Here is a 23,023-nt window from a genome sequence, read left to right on the forward strand (position 1 = left end):
GGCAGCTAGGCCAGGGGCTGGCTCCAGACTTCCAGTCTCCCCAGGATCCCTCTAGGGAACATAGGAACTATGCACTGGGGGTGGGGAGGGGCTTCTCCACAGGCGGCAAGGCCAGCCTCTTAGTGGACCTCTCTAGGCAGAAGGATGCCAGCCTCCTGATGCCACCCACCTGCTGGGTGAAGCCCTGAGGTTTGGGCCCCTCCCCTGAGTCTGGCCTGGGTCTTAGATGAACAAGAGCCTGCCCTGACTACCCCAGGACTGCCTGAGGCCCGAGGCTGGCAGGAAGCTCACAACTCTTGAGGTAGAAGTCTGAGTTTTGGATTAAAATGCAGCCTTGGCCTGAAATCGTGGGAAGCCGGCGCCAGCAGGATGAACAGGCCAGTGTGGTTACTCTGCTCAGGGTCATGGCCTGGCTGGGCAGCATCCCTCCCCCCCCCCCCCAGGCTGGACACACCTCCCCACTGGCCCTACTCCCACAGGCTCCTCCACATGCCAGTCTTAGCTTTGGCCCTAGCCTCCGTCCTCTCTTTGAGGCCACCTCCTCCCCAGCTTCCAAGCCCGCTCCTCTGCTGCTTTTACGTGGATTTCCTAGCACAGCTGGTAGTGAACAGTCACCCCTCCCCTCCATGCCGCTTAACAGTGGCGAACTCAGGGCTCCAGCTGGGCCTCTACACTTAGCCCCTCTAAGAGCTGCCACTGTGGCTGGATCAACCCCAAATCTCAGTGTGCATGTGGCCCTGGGCCTGTGTGTGGGCATCCAGTTTTCCTTACTCAGGGCCGCCAAAGGCTGGGTCTCCTCCTCCAGGGAGACAGGAAGATGTGTTAGGGAATTTTTGGAATTCTCTTCGGCAGGGGCGAGTCTTCAGAGAGAACACAAGGAATGAGAGGGCGCTGAGTGGACTTTTCTCCACAGTGGTTGGTAAAGGCAGGGTTGTGAGACAGGCGTCAAGATTCCAGTTGACTGAAGGGTAATGGGATGGTTAGGGGATTGCGTGTTCTGACAGGACCACACTAGGGTTGGGGGAAGCGACTGGCACCTGGCTGTTCCAGCAGTTTCTCTAGGTAGTAAGTAGGTCCTTAGAGGGAAGTGTCTCAGCAGGCTGAATTCAGAGGGTTCTGCTTCTAATCCCACTTAATTCCTCCAGTCAGATTGGTTTTGCTTTGTATTGAGGCAGGGTCTTACTATATGGCGCAGGCTAGCCTCAAATTCAACACACCCTGCCCCCTGCCTCGGCCTCCTAAATTCTAGTAGGACATGTACCAGCATGGCTGGCCAGATTGTTTTTTTGTTTTTTGTTTTTTGAGACAGGGTTTCTCTGTGTGTAGTTTTGGTGCCTGTCCTGAATCTCGCTCAGTAGACCAGGCTGTCCTTAAACTCACAGAGATCCACCTGCCTCTGCCTCCCGAGTGATGGGATTAAAGGTGTGCGCCACTGTCACCCGGCCAGATTATTTTTAAACACCTAGAGTGACCTGGTGACAAATGTCAAGCAGAACCCACAGTAGGTATGACTTCTGTGCGCACAGTGCCAGCGAATCTGGAATTACTCAACACACTTATTCCATGAGGGTCTGGGAACTATTGCTGGAGTGGGGTCATCTCCAATGCCACCCGAGCTACAAGCTAGTGTGTTAGCCTTGCTTAGTGGATGAGAGCATGGTGGTGTGGAGTGGTGGCTTGCAGGCCCTTTCTTCATAAGGTATTTGCACAGACCCTCTAAAACATGCCTGCTCCCAGCTGGGCCCTGTCAAGATTATGGTCATTTGGAGGACATGGGCGACCATCCCAGGAGGGCACTGTATTGACCTGAGCATGTCTGTCCCAATGTTTCAAACTGGCTTGAAGCATCACTCACTCTCCTACTTGGGGCTTGTTCTGGGAATGCAGAGGGTACACAGAGGGTCAAATGATACTTCCTGTAGGTGGCTCTCTGTCTCTAATGGGACACTCAGCCTTTCCCTGGAGACCAGCTAGAATCACGGTAGAGGAGGGGCCAGTAAGGTACTGGCCTGTTTCTCTCTAAAGGCTCAGAACTCCTACCCCAGTTCTGATCCGCTGGGAAGCAGTTTAAACCTGAGGGCTAGGTGCAAGGCGGCAAGGGATAGGGACCTGGAGGTGTGCAGGAGTCTGCACCTTGACCTTGGCTTCCCAGGGCTTGGTTGGCACAGCAGATTCCTGTGCCTGTGGGCCTGCTTCTTGATGACATGTTACCCTCTCTCCAGGACAGAGGGGCTACCCCAGCAGGTGAGTCTATGTTGGAGAAAACATAACAGGCTTGCTCACCTCATGCTGTCTGGGCGGGCGTCATGGAGGCAGTCATGATGTGTACCCCACCTGGGGCCTCTGTACCTGCTATGTCCTGACTTCCTGGTAGCCTTCTTTAGGGAGCTGGGCTGCCTTTTGTCTCTGCAAAGGGGCCCTCATTTATCTAGGGTACAGAACCTGGCTGCCTGCAAATAGTGAGTTCATGTACTCTTTTGTAGCACTGAGTTGGGGACCCATGTGGCATTGCTTCCTGTGTGGCATCCTTGCTCGATATGCCAAAAGTTATCCTGTCTGTCTGTCTGTCTGTCTGATTCCCCTCTCCTCTCCATCCCACTCTTGTCCACTCACTTCCTGTAGCCAGAGATGCAGAGTCTCCCCGGTCGCCTCTCATAGGTGGCCAGAAGGCCATGTGCTTGAAATCCACTCTAGAACACAGGCGATGTGCCCTTGGCTGAGGAAGCCTGCTAATATGGGGCCTCATAGACTCTGAGATGACTAGTCTATCTTTCTAGAAGCTTTCAGGGTCCACTGGGGCTCTTGCTGAGGGACAGGGAACAGATCTACATTGCCGGCACTGGCCAGCTGTCTACACAGTGTATAATTCCAGCGTCTAGCTTCTGGGAATGAAACACTACCATTCTACATGCTAGGGCCAAGCACTGGGCTCCCAAGGGACTTGGGAGTAAAGTCTGCATGAAGTTTAGATTTTGGCAGGGTGAGTGCCAATCTTTGCATGCTTCCTTCACGAGCAATACCATAACCCCTCAAAACCCCTAGACTGGAGCTGGCAAGATGGCTCAGAAGGTAAAAGTGATTGCTGCCAATCACCTGAGATCAATCCCCAGGACCCATACCATAGGAGAGAACTAACTGTTGAAAGTTATCCTCTGACCTTCACAATGATACTATGGCATGCACAGATATAACACACATACACACACAATCACAGATACAACATATATACACATGCATACACAGATACAACATGCATATACACACATGCACAGATACAACATATATATATATATATATATATATATATATATATATATATATATATAATGCATGCAGAAACAACATGTATATACACACATGCATGCACACAATACTCTCTCTAATTGTATTTTTATCAAACAAACAAAACACAGTGAGATCTCTAATGTAAGTTGCCTAGAAGCATAGTATCCTATAACCATCCATTATATCTCCATTAACTCTGGGGGCTACTGGTTTCTATCTATATGAGTAAGTTGGACTGGATAATCTATATGGAACCTTCAGGTCTATACCAGTCTGTGGTTTTTTAAAATAAATTCTGAAATGCTACAGCTCAAGAGCCCACCTTGGCTCCCTAGGTACACTAGTTCAAACCCTTTTGCCTCTCCGGTCCCTAACTGGATCATCTCACAGACTCCATTCAGTTCTCAGCTTGATTCCAGGCAACAAGTATCCTCACTCTCTGTGACTTATGTAATTCCTTTGCATCTCCATTCACTACATTTCCTCCATCAAAAATTCCCAGAAAACCACTTGGCAGTTCCTAAAAAAGTTAATCATAAAATTTCCATATGATCCAGTAACTATATCTAGATCGACACCCACAAGCCTCAAATTAGGGATTCTGGTACTTGTACATCCATGCTTAATGCAACACTGATCAGAAAAGCCAAATGGAAACACGCCAAGTGTCCATCGATGGAGGAGCAAAATACGGTACATACAGACAACGGCATACTATTCAGCCGTTAACAGAAAATCTGATACATGCTCTCAAGTGAGTGAAGTTTAAAATCATTATACTATGTGAGACAAGGGAGACTCAGAAAAGAGGAGAAAAATGGTATGTATGATTCTGTGTGTGTGTGTGTGTGTGTGTGTGTGTGTGTGTGTGTGTGTGTGTGTTACAGAGTGGGGAATCCCTTGAGGCAGAAGAGAGGTAGAGGCCAGGGGGATGGGGAGCCACTGCTGGGTGAGAACAGGACCTAGGTTTGGAAGGTTGCTTGACATTGTGGGTGCCTTGGTGCTGCTAAGCTGGTGCCTTAGAAACAGTTCAAGTGGTTGATTTTATGTTGCCTGTCACCATCATTTTAAAAAATGCTGAGAAAATAACAATTCAGGGGTCATTTTTTCTCTCTTCTTTAAAAATCATGCCCTCCTGTTGGCTTTGATTTGCTTTGTTCCTTCACCAGGGTCCTTGCTCAGGGCTTGGCTGCACCCTTAATTCTTCAAGTTCTTCCAGTCTCCATGGGCCTGGCACAGGAGGGACCCACAGGTGGGACCCACAGGAGGGTCTCATGATAACAGAACTATTGGCTTCCTTTTATGAAGAGGCACCCTTCCCTACAGGGCGCGGCTCTCCCTCTGTGGTGGCTGGTTGAGGGTGGCCAGGAGCCTTGGTGGGTAGCCAGGGCCAGCCTGGGGAGCAGTTACATAACTGTAGGGAGATTTTTTCCACTGGCCGGTTGGTGCCAGCTTTCCAGTGGTGGCACAGCAGGTAGAGGCGCCCTGTCTGGGGCGGCGGTGCCCAGGCAGGGCTGAGATGCGCTGATCTGGAGTCGCCTAGCATAGCTCAGATTCCCAGTGGCTGCCTCAGGCAGGTGGTGGGAAGGGATCTGCTGTCTCCTGCCTGCCTGGCTGGGTGGGGGAAAAACAGCAGGAGGAGGTGCTGGGGGTGAACTGCCAGCCAGCCAGGGGTGACCCTCTGGGGCCTGGGACACCTGAGCCACCTTCTCCGATAACCCACTTATCTGCAGGACCTGCCTGGCAGCCTCAGATAGGGACGCTTCTGGCCAAGTTCTCTCAGGGGATTTAGCCGGGAAAACGGAGCCGGGGTGGGAGGTGAGGGTGTACAGGGAAGAGGACATGGCCTGGCCAGGACAGTTCCTGACCAGGGAGAGCTTTCTGGGCCCAGGGACTAGAAAAGCAGAACTTCATGTACCCCTCTTGAGGGGCAGGCACCTGAGCACCATCCATTTTGTCTACCCAAGGCTGCTCTGTCCCACTGTAACAGCAGACCGGTCACAGCCACACTAGGACTATGTTGGCTGGTGGCAGGACTTGGATAATTCTTTGTCCCTAAGACACAAGCCTCAGACAGGAAGCACTCAAGCAGATTTACTCATTGAAGGAGGCAGGAGGATTGATCAAGGCCAGCCTGGGCTACATAGTGAACCCTTGGGTCAAACACCAAAACAAAACAAAACAAAAAGAAATGGTTTGACACAGGTGATGTTTTGGGGTGGGGTCTCTGGTCTGGAGACCAGGAAGGCTGGAAAAGAAAAACAACCCAGTCCCGGGACCTATCCTAAGGTCATTGCTTAACCACCTATCTTATCCCGAACTGAATCTGCATGGGAGTGAGAGATAGGTCTCAAGCCTGAGGCATAGGGTTTGCCTGGAGATAGTCAGGCCTCCTGCTCCCCAGTACTCTGTGCACATGGGGGCCTAGATCCGGGCTGAGGGCTGTGGGTACACACTCATTCAGTCTTTACCACAACCCAGGGCAGAAACTGGGTATCAAGATGTGTTTGAAGACTCAGAGGTCAGCAAAGGAGGCGGTAGGTGTCCCTACTACAGTCCTGGGCTCCCAGGGTCTCAGCTCTGGCTCCAGAGCAGTCCTGCTTACAGACCTGGGACTCAAAGGGTAGATCTTTGTTTCAGGTGCCCTAGTTTTGTTTGGTTTGAGACAGGGTGCCGCCTCGCTGTCCAGGCTGGCTTAGACCTTGTTACATCGCCCAGGCTGTTCTCACAAACTCACAATCCTCCCACTTCCATCCCCCGAGTGCTGGGACTAGAGGCACGTGTCACCAAGCCTAGTGTCCAAGGCATGTTTTAATGTTCAAATCATCAGTTTCTCTGTCCTGCCGAGTGCCCCACAGTTCCAGAGCCTCAGATTCAGCGCCCCAAGAAGCCACCTGTCCTTATTCTACCTCCCACCTGAACAGTCAGAGAGATCTGGCCTAAATACTGAGCTCACTCCTTGAATGAATACTTGAGCCCTGGCTGGTACCCATGACTGGTTTTAACAGAGATAAGGGGACTAGAGAGTCTGTAATGAACTGATACATATCCAAGGCCTACCCTAGCATGCGGTACACAGCAGGCGCTCAATAAGGTTGGGAGGAGACAAATGTGATTGGGAAAATGCAGATAAAATCTACTCACCCCCCACTATAGGGCAGATAAGGCGCCTGCAGCAAAGTACCTGGCTCGGACCTGCTCTGGCTCCAGCATGGCTAAGGACTGGATGTGGAGCCAGGCATCAGCTCTCCTAGTCATGGCCCTAGCCTGCCACAGACTCTGCAGAGGTCCAAGCTCCTGTGACCACCCATCTCTTGGGACACATGAGGCAAGCTTGCTGTGGGCTGCCAATGAGTGTACCAGCTCTGCATGCCTCTCCCTAAGCTTGGCATTCCAGAGTGGGCAGAGACTACTCCTGAGGGTTCTCAGAGGTCAGGCCTTTGAGAAAATGAGACCCTCTGTGGGCCTAGGGAATCACCTCTGTGGCCTGCCTGTGGGAAAGGGTTGGCACTGCCTGCTAGCCCTGTGAATTCTCCTTGTTGGCTCCAGTGGCCTTGGAGGGGAGCGTGTGTGGTGATGGCCCCAGGCTCCTGCTCTAGCTTTGGAATGCTCAGAACAATGCACTCCTCTCCTGGGCATGCCCTGCCGAGCCAACATTAAAATTAGTTTACATGCTTAGAGTGCACATGGGCTCAGCTGTGGGTGTAGTGGCAAGCAGGGAGTGAGCAGAGGGACAGAGTGTAGGGAGTGAGTAGAGGGACAGAGTGTAAGGTAGTGACAGGGTCTGGGGTGGAGAAGAGTATTCTTTTGGACAGCTTTGGCTCACTCAAGTCTGAAGGGACAGGGGCAGTTCTGCCTTTCCCTAAGATGGACTTTGCAGTTCTCACAGATGGCATCATCGAATGCATTTCCCCAAGCATCCAAACCTTGTCCTACTTGGGATGGGAACAAGGAACCCAGACAGCTACTTCAGAGCTGAGGCATTGCTCAATCACCTTCTCCTGTGGGGTGTGTGTGTGTGTGTGTGTGTGTGTGTGTGTGTGTGTGTGTGTGTAGGAAAACCCACCTGGGAATCACACATAGGAATGGGCTTCTGCCCCAAGGAGCACTGGGACCCCAAACCCAATGCTCTATCACTTTCTGGGCAGGGAGGCATTTACTGAGCATCTGCTCTGTGCCAGTCACGATGTCAGGAGCTGGAGAAGGATAACTCAGCCAGGGCTCTTGCCCTTGAGAAGTCTTTAGCTCAGAAGTGCTCAACTCCAGAACCACGGCTAGCCCTGTTCTTTCTTCTGTAGAATATGAGGCTGGAAAACACTGGATTTGGGATACAAGGAATGGTTTTAAATGTCCAGAAACTAAGAGAGCCGGAGGGCAGGAGAGCCTTCTCTTACAATCAGTTGAAGGAAAGGCCCGGTTCCCCCACTGAAGCCTGTGACTCGGTCTCAGGACAGAGGTGTGGACTGAAAGAAGCAGGCTAGGAGTAGAATCCATATGTACTTCCAAGGGACGTGATGGGGAACAAATACCTTTGGGGCTTAAGGCAGTATTTTGATTTAAAAGGGCTACCAGATCAGAGGACCTCACCAATCTTTACAGAGCTGAAGGCATTTCCAGAGATTCCACAGAACCACCATCCAACTGAGCCTGTCTGTATCATAGGACCAAATGCAATGCTGAACAGTGACTTGTCCTGAAACTCTGAGTGTCCATTCTCTAGCTTGAGGTCAGCTTTTTAAAAGGCTATATTCTAGAAGGTACCAGTGGAGAGCAATTTATTTTGAAATCTGGCCAAATGCCAAACTCTGATTTCTTGTTGTCTTTGCACAACAACCCTGCTGTGTTTACTTACGACTTGGTCCAGATGAAGAGAGTTTTTTTTCCCCCTTTTCAAAAAAAGGTATCACATCCTTCTGTTAGATGTGTTGTTAGCAACAGTTGTTAGGGAGAGCTGGGTTCAGTTACAGGCACACTGATGCCTGCTCTAATAATACTTCTCTCTACATAGCTCAGATGCAGACACCTCTTGGCTAAACAGGGCACACACATTTCCACAGAGGAGGGCTTGAACTTGCACTAACCAAGCAGATCTAGGCAAAAGAGCCCTCTCTGAGCTCAAGGGGAGGGCAGAGGGCGGTGACCAAGCGGGACTGGGTGGAGGGGGCTCAAGCCTTTGATTCCACTCATTCCTAAGGTCCCATAAAAAGAGGCACACTTACTCTTCCTTCCCCATGAAACCGGAGCCCTCATCCTCCCCGGGACTGCATCACAACCCCCCAATGGGCACCAAGGAGTTTTCTGGCTGCTTTGGCCCAGGGTAGCCTGCAGTCTCCATGAAGTGGAAACAATCAATGTGTAGAAGCTGGCTGGCTGGGCACAGGAAGGATCTGGGAGCCTCATGGGCAGGGCAGAGCCACAGAGGTGGCTGCTGCCAGCTTTATTGGGTGGCCTAGTCAGCAGTGGGGGTGAGAGTGAGGTCCTTCTCCTAAAACACACAATGGCCATGCCAACAAACGGCAGAGACCAAGAGAAAGGAAACAGGAAGTTTCAAGCAGGGAACAGAGGGACCCAGTGGGAAAGGAGGAGAGGATCTCTCCTCTTTCCAGGGTCGGGGCATATCAGGATGGCGAGGAACAATGTGAGAAAGGGCCCCTGGGATGGTGGAGCCCGACTCCTTCACAGAAGGGAAAATGAGGTTGGAGGTGAAGGTGTTCTAGCAACAGCTAAGCTTCCCCACCAGCCCGGTCTGAGTCCTGCACATTGCTCAGCAAGGAGCCTAGCGCCTGAGAAGTAAGTATTAGCTGGTTCGTTGTGTGAGAGGCTGGTTGGTAAGTGACGGTGGTGAGATAGTCCTGGTGACTCTGGGCCTTCATCCTGGCAGTGATGTTCACTTCATGTGGCCTGATGAATTCTTTATGACACGATGTCCCGGTCTGTGCCTGGGGAACTACAGGTACCAACGTTCAGTTGGTCTGGGGAGGACCCCAGGGCAAAGCTACAGCTGTCCATGTGATCCCAGTAGACAACGGCTGAGGGTCTGCTCTATAGCACACCTGGGGTCTGAAATGTAGTATGCTCAGGCTGGATCCCCACAGTGGACAGTCATATGGGTAAGGGTCTGTGCCTGTTTGCCCAGCCATGAAAGTGACCCCACTCTTACAAACTACCCAATGCTTTGCTTCCAAAAAGTATGGCCCCTGGACCAACCTGGCAACATCACCAGAAGCTCAGCAGGAACAGAGGTGGAGACTTTAGTGAAGACTCCGGGCTTGGCACATAATAGATGTTCAAGAAATGTCCCCTTAATGAACAGAATTTTACTTAATGAGCACACTACTAAGAAAGTGCCCATATCGAAGGCAAAAGCTGGAGCTGGCTTAGATCTAAGAACTGACTAATTTTGATCTGTAGGACTGGTGATGGGGTCTACGAGAGGCCTATGGGACCCATGAAGAAAATAAGAGTTTCAGATTTCTTGACAGGGTGATGGAGAGAGTCTCTCTGGGAAGGACCTATGTCTATCTTCCACACCCCATTTTCTACCCCATTTGTGGGCACTGAAGCCCCACCTAGCAGGAATCTTGGACCTCTGCAGCAGAGTATTTACCACATTAAAGACTGCCCCTCTCCCTGCCATGTTGCTGCAGCCGCCTCCTCACGCCAAAGCCCAGACCGGAAGAGTACTCGGCCAGGGAGGGCCACGTCCAGAAACAGCTGCTGGGAAGGGTGTGTATGGGGCACTTCACACCTGGCCCCTCTGCAGTCCCTGTCGCTAAGCTGGGCCTCAGAGCCTGTACGGCAGCCATGTCGGCCGGCTCAGAGCCTGCCAACTGGACGTGGGGCTGGCTGGGGATCCAGAGTCAAGTGCGACCGAGTGGACAGAGGTCAGGGGCTTCAGGGAGGGAAGGGCTCTGCGGGCATTGAAGACAGGCTCCCTCAGAGGTGTGAGGAGGACAGGTGGGAAGAGTCTCCGGGTCTATTGCTTCTCCTTTTAGATTTCCCAGGTTGGGTGGCAAGCGGCCATGAATTAGGCTTCTCTGAAAGGCCTGCTCTAACTGCCGCCTCCTGGATTGCAGGGAGGAACAGAGACCCAAGCAGATAAGCAGGTTTCCTCTCTAGAGTCAGGGAGCCATGGGTCCTTAGGCACCTCACCTGACACAGCTAAGATTTTCCTCACAGCCCAAGGGGCTTTGGTCAATCACCAGAAGCCCAAGTGTCAAGGCCAAGCCTTTGGTTCCACCTTTCAGAGGGCTCCCACACTGGCTCACAGGAAGCTGGTGAAGGGGGGTGGCCTACAGAAGAGCCACAAATGTTCCAGTTAGGCACATGGCCTTCCCCCATTACTATGGGTCACCAGAAGGGTGCACCCTTGGAGCTTACAATGTGAGTCCTGTTTGCCTCCTGGGGTTCTGTTCTTGACTGGGAGATGGGAGAGGGAAGTTTCTGGTGTTTTCCTCTTATAATAGCCATTCCTCCATGACCATGACCTGCCAGCACCAGCAACGAGCAGCTAGCCAGACACAGGGCTGTGCCCAGCAGAGGTGGTGCCCACCCATCAGATCCTGGGGAAGCAGGACCATGAAAACATGCTTTGTTTGCCGCTATGGGTTCCTGTGGTCCCGAGATGCACTTCCGGTCTTTCCTGTCTACATTGAAACCCTTAGCTCCAAGGTTGCTGCTGGGTGTCCTTGGACACCCAGTCGGTGCTAGTCATGTGACAGAACAGAGAGACAGGTATTGGGACAGAGAAGGGTAGAATGTTGCAGGAACACAGAGTGGGAGAGTCTGGCAGATTTTCCAGGGCAGTGGTGTCTGAGGTGGTTCTGGCTGAGGACTAGGTGGAAGAGAAGAAGAGAATTCAAAAGAGAATTCTAGACAAGATGGGGGAGTTTGTCTACTAGAGTGAAGCTGGGGGCTCAGTCTGGCTGCAGGGTGGTATTGGGGAGCAGGGGGGCGGGATGTCAGTGCCCCTGGGACAAGCTGGCTTCTGGGGGTGGTCAAAAAGTTTGAATCATTCATACCATTGAGTGGCAATGTGAGCGAGGGCAGTTTGGGAGGATAGGGGAGCCCAAGACTGCTTCATTTGGGGCCAGGTCTTGGAGCGGTAAGAAAAGGCTTATGTGGGGTCACTTGTGCCCATTTCTGAGGTCCTGACATCTCCAGCAGCATTTCCCTGGGGGACTTGCAGAGGCCTTGACTGTTGATGCTTGGACCAGGTCTAGCCTCTGGTTTTCCAGCATTCGGTTCCCACCCAGCTGTGTCCCAGCCCTCTCACTCCATGTGGGCTTGTTACCTAGGTAGGGCTCACAATAGGATTTCACTAACTTAAATTGCTCTTGCCATGGGTTCTAGAAAAAAATAGCCCATCTTGGGCTAGCCCCTGCAGCCAATTATCTTTCCTGGGTGCCACAAAGCCGTGTGCTTGTCTGCTGGGGGCTGCATGGATTTCTTACAGCTAGCAGCCCTGGTCTAGAACTTGTACTCAATTCTGACCCTTCTCTGGAAAAAAAATCCCCCAATCAAGTCTGAGGCCAACCCTGTCCCTGAGTCCCCCGTGCCTGGTGACCTATGGCAGACAGACTTCTCCTGCCTATCTGTCACCCTCTCCACTCTCCCAGGACATTCCGGCCTGCGAGGAACATGCCCATGTGCAAATCCCTCAGGTAATGCGGGAATTCATCACCAGGGGAGCATGGGCGATCCAGGAATGGCAACCTGATCACAGCTTGAAGCTGGAGAGAAGCTTGAGGCTGGCCAGGGAGGCTCAGGTTGCAGACAGCGACACACACACACACACACACACACACACACACACACACACACACGAGGACAGGCATGGCCCAGTGCACCACAGGCAGGTGGGCCAGTCATGATCTCCTCTCTGCTTTTAGGGACAACACAGCAAACCACGAACCAGGGGGCCATGTGCCCTGTGTATGCACTTCTGTTGTCCACGTGTCCACGTGTAATTATGAGGGGAGCCCCTTTGCCTTTCAGAAGTGGCACTGCTTGGATGGCCTGGCATACAGTCACCCCACTTTCCTCTTCCTGCAGGTGGTCTCTCTAGTTCTGTCACCCTACTTTCCTCCCTCCCCGGGGGATTGCTTTACCAGGCCTGATGACACAGATTGTATCTTAACTGGTCTCTGTTGTATAAAATCATAGGAAAGGCATTTTTTCCCTATCTAGAGTCTCCAAAAACGGTATTCTGGCTGATATGGCTGCCACACCATCCTCCACTGCCATTTCTCTTTGATGTTGCCACAGCTGGGGTCACCAGGTTACCATACATGGCAGGTACTTATGCCATGGACTCAGTCTGAGTGCGCATGCCCACACTTATTACACCCTTGCCTGTCAGTCTGTGGCTAGACACTGGTCTCTGGCAGACAGCAACAAGAGGGTTGGGGAGAAGCCCTCTGGAGGGCAAGGGACATTGAGCGGGAAGGTACCAGGCATCAAGAAAATCTGGGATTGCCACGCTTTCCTTCTTCTTGGGGTTTCAATGTATTAGCAGACAGATAGTCCCCATCCTGACCTTCAAGGTTTTGCTCTCTCTGTTATACCAGTGTATAGCCATCAAGCTCTTTGGGGCTGTCCCTAGGAAGAAGGAGAAGGAGGAAGAGGAGGAGAGGGGGAGGGAGGAAGAGGGGAGAAGAAGGGGGAAGAAGGGGGGAAGAGACAGGTCCACAGCAAGTTCATGGCTGTTCAGACATGTAGAGGTCAAAGCACAGGGCTCTTTGTAACCAGCCTCTTATCATGAAAATAGAAAGGTCGGCTGAACAAAACGCACCTATAAAATTATATTGGTCCTCCGTAACCATGGAGCGCTCACACAAACACACACAAATCCGGCCGCGCATCCCTCACCCCTCGATGCCTTCTTATTTTCTATAATTAATCAGGCAAGGAACTTGGGACAAGTTCAACTGCCGTCAGAACTTGTAGCCCTCTCTCTAGCAATAACCCATGTCGGAGGGGCAGGGGAGAGGAGCGGCAGCTGTCGGTGTCCGGTTACCTGGAGCATGTTGAGGAGCAAGCTCCGGAACTTGGTCCCCTCGACCATGAAGAGTGCCATCTTGTCGCAGAGCTTGGCGGCCGTGAAGGCAAAGCTGCGGTCTGACACCGCCTTCTGGTAGATGGTCCTCACGATCTCTCCCAGCATCTCCTCGGAGTTGGTGGAGTTCTGGGCCTCCTCCATGAAGGAGGTGAGCTTGGCGTCCACGTCACTGCTGTTGTTTCTCATGCTGTTCAGGATCTCCATCAACTTGTCCATCTTGTTTGGCTGAGGATTGCTTGTCTCAACCGGCACTTCTTCCTGGGGGTATGGGAGACAAGGAAAACACACCTGAGTGAAGCCTCGGTGGGATTGGACTGGGCTGAAGGGAGAAGAGAGAACCCAGAGAGAAAGGGGTGAGGGAAGGCAACTCCCACCAGAGACCCTCATGCCTCACTGCTCCTTGTTGACTTTAACCTTAGCTGCTGTGATGTCCTGGGCTGACAGTGCTTATGAGTTCTAGCGTCTATTCAGGATTCTCCTATACGCACCCCCCCTCCCATCCATCAGATCCCTTAATCTAGAAATGATTTAATGGGAATTATCAAAGATGAAGTAAGATGATAAATAGAAAACTGGATCAAAGAGAAAATGATGCAGGGAAGACCAGGCTGGGGTGAGTAGAATCTAAAACATCGGTGGTGGTTCTGGGAGTGGCCTGGGTGTAGCCTCCAGGTGTCCTGTTCTAAATGTCATAGACAGTCATGTTCTTGGGTGAATGGCTCCATGTGGACTTGGCCCTGGCTCAGCATCCCATGTGGCAGTCCTGGCTGTCCCTCTGCACACAAATACTGCACACTAAGGAATCTTCTAATGTGCTATTCAAATGGCTGGTGCTTCTAGGAGGAGAACTGAAAGAAAATAAAACCCTCACCTCGCTTATGCTCTTAGGGGAGTGCCCAGTAACTAGGGCTGGACCACTGACTGGAAAGGCAGAAAGTGGCATGAGGTTTTCTCACACAACATGCACTGGAACAGAATAGACCAGTGGCCCGGGAACACAATGGCTGTCCCTGCTGGGGTGAGGGACACAGCCAAGGAGTGGCGAGCACAGTGAGATACGATGTTGGCGCTCTGTTCTCAACTTGGGAGCTCTGGGCTGGAGGTGATGTGAGGCTCTCCATGGCCACACACACTGAGAACGTGGTTCCTTCTCTGAGCCCCCATTCCCTTGGGGATGACACGGTGACACTTGAAGAGCCCTGGAACTCTCCTGGAGCCTTACCATGGAGTGTGCCACATGAGCGTAGGCTCCTAAGGGACCTCTTTCTTCTCCAGTCCCCTTGGGACCACCTACCTCTTCAGGGGAAGTTTGTCTGACTCCTGGAGCGGGGCCAATAGGACCCAGCTCTTGCCTGCCCCATAGCATCTTATACAATCACATCTAATTTCCCTTTGTTCTCAAGGCCTTTTGTGTGTATGGCAGAGAATGACAGGAGGTGAGGAGCCAGTATCTGTTGGAGGGGTTCAAGTACAGCTGCCATGGGCTTGGCCTGTGGTGCCCCAGCGATACCCATGGCGAGGATGAGCTGGTGTGGTGGATCCACACAGCCACAGAAGCCTTGCATCCTTTCAAAGAGGTTCCAAGCCATGAGGCTCCACCCGCAGCCCACCCGTCAAAGAGCCTACCTCTCAGCTGTCCTCCCGGTTACAAGAGAACAAGGAAAAGTCAATTACCGCTACCTTTTCTTTCAGCCTTCGCCTCAGCCTGTCTTTGGAAGACTGGAGCAGGGTGATTTTGGGCCGCTCCCCGAGGCGCTCGGGAAGAACACTGTCTTTATGCTTGGTCTCAGCCTCTGGCCCCCCAGGTGGCTGTGGGGCTGGCCTCTCGGAAGCTGTTGGGGCCAGGGCATCAGGGCTGCAGGTAGGCTCAAGGCCACTGTGTCCGGTGTCCCCGGGGGTATCTTCAAGTTTGGGGTTCTCAACGGTCACGGTCTCTTTGGCGTTGCGGTGGCTGCCTGCTTCTCCCTTGTCTCCTGGTGGGTGCTTCATGTTGCCATGGTGCCAGCGCCTGTTCTGGCTGTAGCCGTGGTGTGTGGGCCTCCCTGAGGGGTGGGGCCCTGAGCCCCCTTGGTAGGATTTCTGGTGGTCCCTGTTGTGTTTGGCACTGCCTGGCTGATGGTCCCCATGCTGTTGGGGTTTACTCCCTCCTGGAGGTCTCTGCTGCCGTCTACAAAGGAGAGCGGAGAGGTGGAGAAGAGAGGTTACAAAGTGAACTGATAGGACCTCTTCATCGGAGCACTGGAGCAGGAGTCAGTACCTAGCTCATTAGCCATTCTTCCACCACTTAGCCTCCCAGGAGCCATCAGAGAGGATGGAAGTCAAGCTCTCTCTGAAAGACAGCATTTCACTCACGTTACGCAGTGCGCCAATGTATGTATTATGGAACAAACATCTGGAAGGACCAACAGAAGATGTGGTGAACCCTCCTGGTTCTGTCCCCTGAAAGCAGCATGATCTGATAATACTCATGCGTTGAAGCCCTAACCCCATTCTTCAGAACGTGACTATCCAGGCCAACTGAGATTGTAAAGATACGAACAAGTTAAGACGAACAAAGTTAAGGGCCCCCCAGGGTGAGTCCTCAATCCAAGCTGACTTGGGCCCTTATAATGACAAACAATTTGTACACACTCAAAGATATTAGGGATGCCACACATGCAGAGGCATCAGTTGGTATCTGCAAACCAAGAAGAGAGGGGGCAGGAGAACGCAACTCTGTTGATACCTCTGAACAGTGAGGGAAAAGGCCTGTGTCTTAGATACCCATTGGTGACCCTGCGTTTTGGCAGCCCTGGAATATGAATGTGGAGTGATATTTAAAACGTGGCTTTAGGCAGAGGGAGGCTCTCTAATTGCAAGACCATTTCCTTCCTTCCTTCCTTCCTTCCTTCCTTCCTTCCTTCCTTCCTTCCTTCCTCCCTCCCTCCCTCCCTCCCTCCCTCCCTCCCTCCCTTCCTTCCTTCTTCCTGTCAAAAGCCCAGAGGGTAACCTTGGAAATCCCCTGGCAGATAATGCTTGACCTTACAACTCCTGTCACTTTGGGGGTGCCTAATAGCCATGGCCTAAGAAATGTCCCCAAAGGACAAGCTCCTTCCCAGTTCATCTTGAAAAGTGTCTTGCTTCCCGTTCACCATTCCTGGGATTTCTCTCTCTCTCTCTGCCCAGCAGCTACCCCTCCAAGTGGGAAAAGAAAAAAGGCCACCAACCTGTCCACCTAAAGGAGGACACCATTTCTACATGGCTGACCATCAAGGGCTCTAGAAAGAAGTCACCCTGGCCTTGCTGTTGTTTACCTGGAGATGTGGGGTAACCCGAGACGCTACATCTGACTTGGCACCCACAGCCCTGATGGAACATGGAGGGCAAGCTAAGCAGCCCATCCTCAAGTGTCCCCTCTTGATTGGGCAGTTAAGCCTCTGTGTGCTGGCCAGCTTTCTGTCACTTGACAGAAGTTAGAGTCATCTGAAAGGAGGGAACCTCAATTGAGAGAAAGCCTCCATAAGATCCAGCGGCAGGGCATTTTCTTAATTAGCGATTGATGGGGAAGGGCCCTTCTATTGTGAGTGGTGCCATCCCTGGGCTGGTGGTCCTGGGTTCTCTAAGAAAGCAGGCTGAGCAAGCCACAAGGAACAAGCCAGTAAGCAGCACCCCTCTATGGCCGCTGCATCAGCCCCTGCCTCCAGGTTCCATCCTTGTTTGAGTTCCTGTCCCGACTTCCTTTGATGCTGAACAGTGATGTGGAAGTGGAAGCCAGACAACACCCCTTCCTCCCCACCTTGCTTTTTGGTCATGGTGTTTCATCACAGCAACAGAAACCCTAACTCAGATATACTGGGTTCAAAAGGAGGACTTGATATGGAGCTTAGTTGGTGGCTCAGCTTTGCTCTGGGAAGCTGAACAGGAACACAGGTAGCACTGGGGAAGGAGCAGGAAGCCTTTCTTCAGTCTGTTATCTTCTCAGGGCAAGTGACTGCTGGGTCTGACTTCTGTGTGCATGTGGACTATGAACCTTTTTTTTTTGAGAGAGAGAGAGAGAGAGAGAGAGAGAGAGAGAGAGAGAGAGAGAGAGGGAGGGAGCACGAGAAGCTGGGGATGGAATTTAAATGCTCACACATGCTGGGCAAGTGCTCAACCACTGAGCTGAACCCTCAGCCTCCTTTCTTCTAGACAAGCCCACTGAGGCTTCCAAAGACGGCAGACCTGTGCATTCGTCATGGGACCTGGAAGGCCACCTTCAGTCTGTCCCTCATTTATTCTGAGGTCTAGTTTCCTAAGAGCACAGGGCTGGATTCCCAGAGACTTCTGTGGAAACAACCACAGCGGGCCCATGTTCTTTGCCTGGCAAGGAGCCCAGAGGGCCACTGGAATCATGGACAGATGGGCTTGAGCCCTGTTCCCCAACCATGGTGGCCCAGGCTTCCCTGCTCTGGCCATTCACAAATATTTGTAAGTGGTAGCTGGGTGAGCTGGCTAAAGCCAGCACGCTGCCCTCTGTGTTTGCCGGTGCTAGGTTTCATTGATACCTCTGGCAGGGGCCAGCTGGCTGCTCCCCACGAGACCTGTGGGTTTGGGTTTGGCTGGGTCAGGGTGAGTTGTTTCTCCTCCTAAAAGTGGGTGAGCGTGAAGGCCGAATCTGGTGTCAGATATGCGTACATGTGGTCTAGTTTTGGGGGCATTGTGCACCCCCCCCCCACATGCATTCACCACAAAGGGCAAATGTCTATTAATTTGCCTTTCCATTGTTGGAGCTGACCCTTATTCTCAGGTGAGGGGCTGCCTCAGGGGATGAGAACGAGTTCCCCTAGAGCCCCTGGAAGCACCTGCTGTTAAAGACAAGGGAAAAAAAAACACAACACAGTCTCAGGATGGAAACCGTCAGTTTACGCTTTTTCTACCATTCATTTAGTTGATTCTTCTTTTGGTTCTGAAATCAGATATTTACTCTAAAACTCTCTTTTAAGAAACAAAGCTCTCAGAACGCCCCACAGCTGCATTTTGGGAGGTGAGTGTGTACAGAGAATAACTTTGAATTTTGTTCTTAAAAAAATGGTTTTAACATCAGGCCAAAGAGAGACAAATGTTTCTCTGTTCCTTTTTTTTTTTTTCCTTTAAATTTCATAATAGCTCCCAACCAGATAGTCCAAGGCCCACTGGCTTATTATAGTTCTCTCCATGTGGGACCCTTTACCACATAATTTGTAGGTCTGCTTAAAAATTCTGAAAGTACAATTCCTGGGCCAGTGACTTGGAAAGTCCACAGGGACTCTGGTTTCTTGACTTCAGGAAAAAAAAGTGATGCCTGGTCATTACAGCAGGGCACCTCTACCCCCCCCCCGGCCACCTCCTGTTCTTTGTACCAGCTCCCGTGTCCCCTGTCCAAGACTAAGATGAAATTCCGGGGCTCGGTGTCGGAGGCATTTCCCCGCAACACGGGGGCTGCTTTGCCTAGCATTGGTACACGAGGCCCAGAGACGGAGAGCCAACTGCTCCTCCGGCCTCCATTTACAGGAAGATGGGAACTCGGCTGGGAACCCAGTACTATTTATTCCTCCCTGAGGGTGGGCATTGGAACATCCCTGTTCCCCCGACACGGTGCCGTAGCTTCTCCCATCCTCTGTGGCTTTTTTCCCCACACCCGCTCAGGGTTGGAAAGAAACAGCTCAAAACTGAAGTTTCTTCCAGTCCGGGAAGGTGCTCCTCTTGGAAGTGTGACATTTCACTGTGTGGGACACCAGACAGCCACCTGGCCAGCAGATGTTCCCTTCCTGTGGTGACACAGGCGCTTGCTGGCCCTGAGTACCATGTAGCAAGAGAAAACACTCGTCCTCAATTGTGTTGGTTCACTCATCACTTCCTTATTTAAACTGGCTCCACCTGAAGGTTGATCCAAGTTGTCACTGGGCTCCTTGGAGGGTCGTGTGTGAGTGAGTGGCATAAGGTGTCCAGTGTCCCTGTGTACCTTCTCATCATTGCTCCAGTCTCATCCAGAGTTAAACAGCCCAGAATCCTGTCCTGATGTCCACCATGGTCACCGTCTATGCCTGCCTCTTACTGTTTCTCCTACTAGCCTGTTCTTCGGCTGCACACTGGAACAACAGTTCTCAGTGTCCTGGGGTTTGGTGGCTCATAGTGGGGACTTCAATGTCTATACCAGGGCTTAGAGACACTAGCCTACCATTTACAGAAGCTAGATCTAGCTATGACCAGAGATAGGAGACAAAGGCGAACCAGCAGGGAGACGGATTTCGCCTACTCTCGGGGTTTAAGGCAGGCTAGCACAGAATGTGCAGAACCTAGAGCAAAGAGAAAATGACAGTCCTCCATCACGGATCTCTGAGATTGTGCCAGGCACAGCCTAGCGTTCACTCAAGCACAGGTCCTTCTAAGCACATCGTCCTGTGCAGTCTGCAGGCTGAACACCCTGTCACCAGCCCTGCTCAGAGGGCTCCTGGAGGTAACAGAGGACTTGAGACTTCAGGGGAGCAGAGCCGCAGTAACAAAGATGGCCAACATATGTGATGCACGGACAGCATGCCAGGCATAGCTTCTCCTTACCCTCAGGGTAAGCAGGGCAGCAGTGACATCAGCAGGGCACAGGGAGGGTGTCTTGTCCTAGTTTGCAAGTGGCCAGCAGAACTTTGGGTTAGAACTTGGTGGTCTGGCCCTTACATGAACAGTCTTGATTACTGTGCTTTCCTGGCCCACGGTTCAAGTTTGTTCCAGGATCCTGAAGTCCGGGGTAGCTGGTAAACTGCTGCTGAGTCACTACAATCACTCTCCAGAACACTTTGGCCAAAGTCACGGGGGGAGGAGGCTATGGGTCATCCTGAGACAATGTGGGGTGCAGAGGGTTAGACAAGCAGAAGTAAAGGCTTAGGCATCAAGGGGAGGGACAGGAGGCGAGGCCTGTGGGAAGGAGAGCTGTGGGGAAAACAGCCTTCCAGCCCGGGCTCCACTGTGTCTGGGGCAAACCACAGGAGCCACGCATGGCCTTGGGTTCCAATTGCACTGGGAACGATCCTTTGCCCATCTTGTCTGTGGTGCTTGTGGCTGGAGCCTGGGGGCTAGGGCCAAGTTTCAGGGTGGCCCTTTGGCTTCCCTTGCTGCCCCTTGGGGGAGGGCGGGCAGAGCCGTGGGCTCTGTCTCTGGGAGGGAGGGTAGCGGCTAAAGGAAGTGGCTTTCCTGGGGAAACTTGGTGGCTCATGAGCCCTTGTTTCTCAACTCGCTCTTGTTGGAAACCAGGGCTCTTGGGTACCTTGTTCATCAAGGCTTTGCTAAGTGGCCTTGGCAAGCCAGGCAGTGCCTGTGCCTTGGTATTCCTGGCTGTGGCATGGGACTACAGAACTCTGCTAGGTGCTGCTCAGTGTGGCTTCCCACCTCTCTGATTCCTGTGTAGTTACAAGGCTGGCATGAGCTTTCAATGAAATAAAGCCCAGGAAAGCCTTTGGGGTACAAAGGCACGTTATAAATACGCAGTATTATTTTTGTTCCAGGATGAATCAAGCATTCCAAGAATCCTTGGCCTCAAAGTTCTGAGGCAGTATGATGTCATGGGAAGAGCACGCGGCTGCCCTTGGGAGCTGTCAGGCTCCACGTGAACCTGGTGGCGTGGTTCCAGGGGAAGGCCCTCGCCCTTCCACTTGGCCCAGCTAGGCCTTGCTGTCTCTAGGCCCAGCCTGTGGCCCCTCACTGCAACTTGCTGGCATGTCTATGCATCTTTGAGCTATATAGTTATTCTTCTTTGAGCTGCATAGTTATTCAAAATTGGGGGACTTTGGAGCCAAATTCGCTGAGTTCAAATCTTGACTCTACAGTGTAGCTGAGCAACTTTGGACAAATTCCTTAACTTCTCTCATTCCTTACTGTATCTATGGAATGTAAACAAATAGAAAATGTATTTCCAGTGTTGAGTCAGGCACTGTTTTATCCAAACAGTCTAACAGTCCCCATAGGGCACCAGGTGGGCTGGCACTCAGGAGATGCCTAGCATGCTCATCATTCTAGCCTTTCTCTCTGCAATTCAGTGCATTGCCCCACACCCCTGGAGCATTCTACCTCCATCCCATGCCCAGGGCTGGAGGAAATGCTACAGACAGAGAGAGGCCTGTGGCCAGCACAGGTGACCCAGACTGGAGCGAGCATCTTCATCTCTTACACACACTCACATTTACGTCTCCAGGAGACAGGAGTCCCACCTCACCTGCAGGGTGGCTTTCCACACTCTAAATCACACACCTTAACCATGCTCTGAAAACACAATGTGAAAAATTTCAGAGTTTGCCACTCACGGGTTTTAAGTCGAATGCTATTTTCCTGTTCCATCCCACCTGGGAGGTGAATGGTCCCTGGGATGTATCCACACTGTATATGCTACCTGCCCGTTAGACACCTATTATCTGTCTTGGTTAGAAGATTGGCTGTTGGGATACTGTAGTATTTGTGAACAAGTAGCCTGAATTTTTCTTACTAATGATCTTACAGCTCGAGAGGACTTATAGGGTGACAGAGTTATGCAAGGGAAAGCTATAAAGTACTTTAAGTTAAAAGGTAATGTTTTTTACTTAATAAGGAAAAGAATAAAACCCATACACCTTGGTTGCTAAGAACTTCAACAAGCATGAACCTTCTATCTGTGACATTGTGAAGGGCAATTAAATACGTGTTAGCTTGCAATTGCACCTGGAACTGCAAAAGCCAGGTTCTCTTCAGTTCCTCATCAGAATCTTTTGTCATTTCACAGGCACACAAACTGGGTGACCACAGCATGTAAGACACAGAGAGCTGTTATTAGAATCCATTTTTTTTTTTTGTTTTGTTTTTTGAGACAGGGTTTCTCTGTGTCGTTTTGGTGCCTGTCCCGGATCTTGCTCTGTAAACCAGGCTGGCCTCGAACTCACAGAGTTCCACCTGGCTCTGCCTTCTGAGTGCTAGGATGAAAGGCGTGCGCCACCACTGCCTGGCTGAATCCATTTTTTAAAAAATAATGGTTCCAACTTATTAGTTGCTATTAATTTCTTTGTTCTTAATTTGTAAATCAAATTGTAACATAGGGGAAATGCAGGATAGCTACAGTTTCAGAAACCCACTGGGAGCCCGGGGACTTGTCCTCTGTGGATTAGGGAGGAGAGCACACAGAGTGCTCCCTGGGGCAGCACACACAAGCCTGTCGACTCCACAATGGCAGTCGTGAGCTGTCCCATGTGAATGCTAGGAACGAAGACTGAGTCCTCTGCAAAAGCAGTTTGTACTTTTAACTGCTGACAGAAATGAAATGAATAAATCTTCGGGGATAGCCTTGCCCGAGACCATAGATTGCATTTAGAGCTTTCCTTTGCTACCTTTGACTCAGGTTATCAGTGTCTGGTGTATCTCAGGTCACTACGAGACAAATATCCCTGATTGCAGAATCTTAAAAAATACAAGTGGCACTGTTGGGTCCTTGGAAGTCTATCAACAAGAGCACGGGACAGGACTTGACATCTGGTGAGTTCTGAGGACGCAGCTAGGGAGACTTCTTGGAAGAGGAGGGGTTGGAAAGACACACAGAACAGGGAAACTATTATAGGAGGAGAGATGCAGAGACACTAACAGAGGGTGGTATGGAGACAGGAAGAAGGGTAGAAGGACCACCCTAAGTTCTGTGGAGAAACTTTGCTAGGCTCTGGGTCGGGTCCTAGG

The 23,023-nt window shown here is 51.5% G+C and overlaps 1 protein-coding gene across 4 annotated transcripts in view; it reads right to left on the bottom strand.

Annotated features, from left to right (window-relative positions):
• Ctif (cap binding complex dependent translation initiation factor) overlaps positions 1-23,023 on the bottom strand; it is a 262,595-nt gene that overhangs the window by 73,021 nt on the left and 166,551 nt on the right. For 3 of the 4 annotated variants that reach the window (XM_036205046.1, XM_036205045.1, XM_036205047.1), the window contains exons 8-9: positions 15,020-15,512; positions 13,304-13,603 (exon numbers count right to left, since the gene is read on the bottom strand). In XM_036205046.1, the coding sequence (XP_036060939.1) occupies positions 13,304-13,603; positions 15,020-15,512 (793 nt within the window). The remainder of the gene's footprint in view (positions 1-13,303; positions 13,604-15,019; positions 15,513-23,023) is intronic. The other variant, XM_036205048.1, reaches the window with a different exon arrangement.

Source organism: Onychomys torridus, chromosome 13 (genome assembly GCF_903995425.1).
Source record: "Onychomys torridus chromosome 13, mOncTor1.1, whole genome shotgun sequence".
Lineage (NCBI taxonomy): Eukaryota > Metazoa > Chordata > Mammalia > Rodentia > Cricetidae > Onychomys > Onychomys torridus.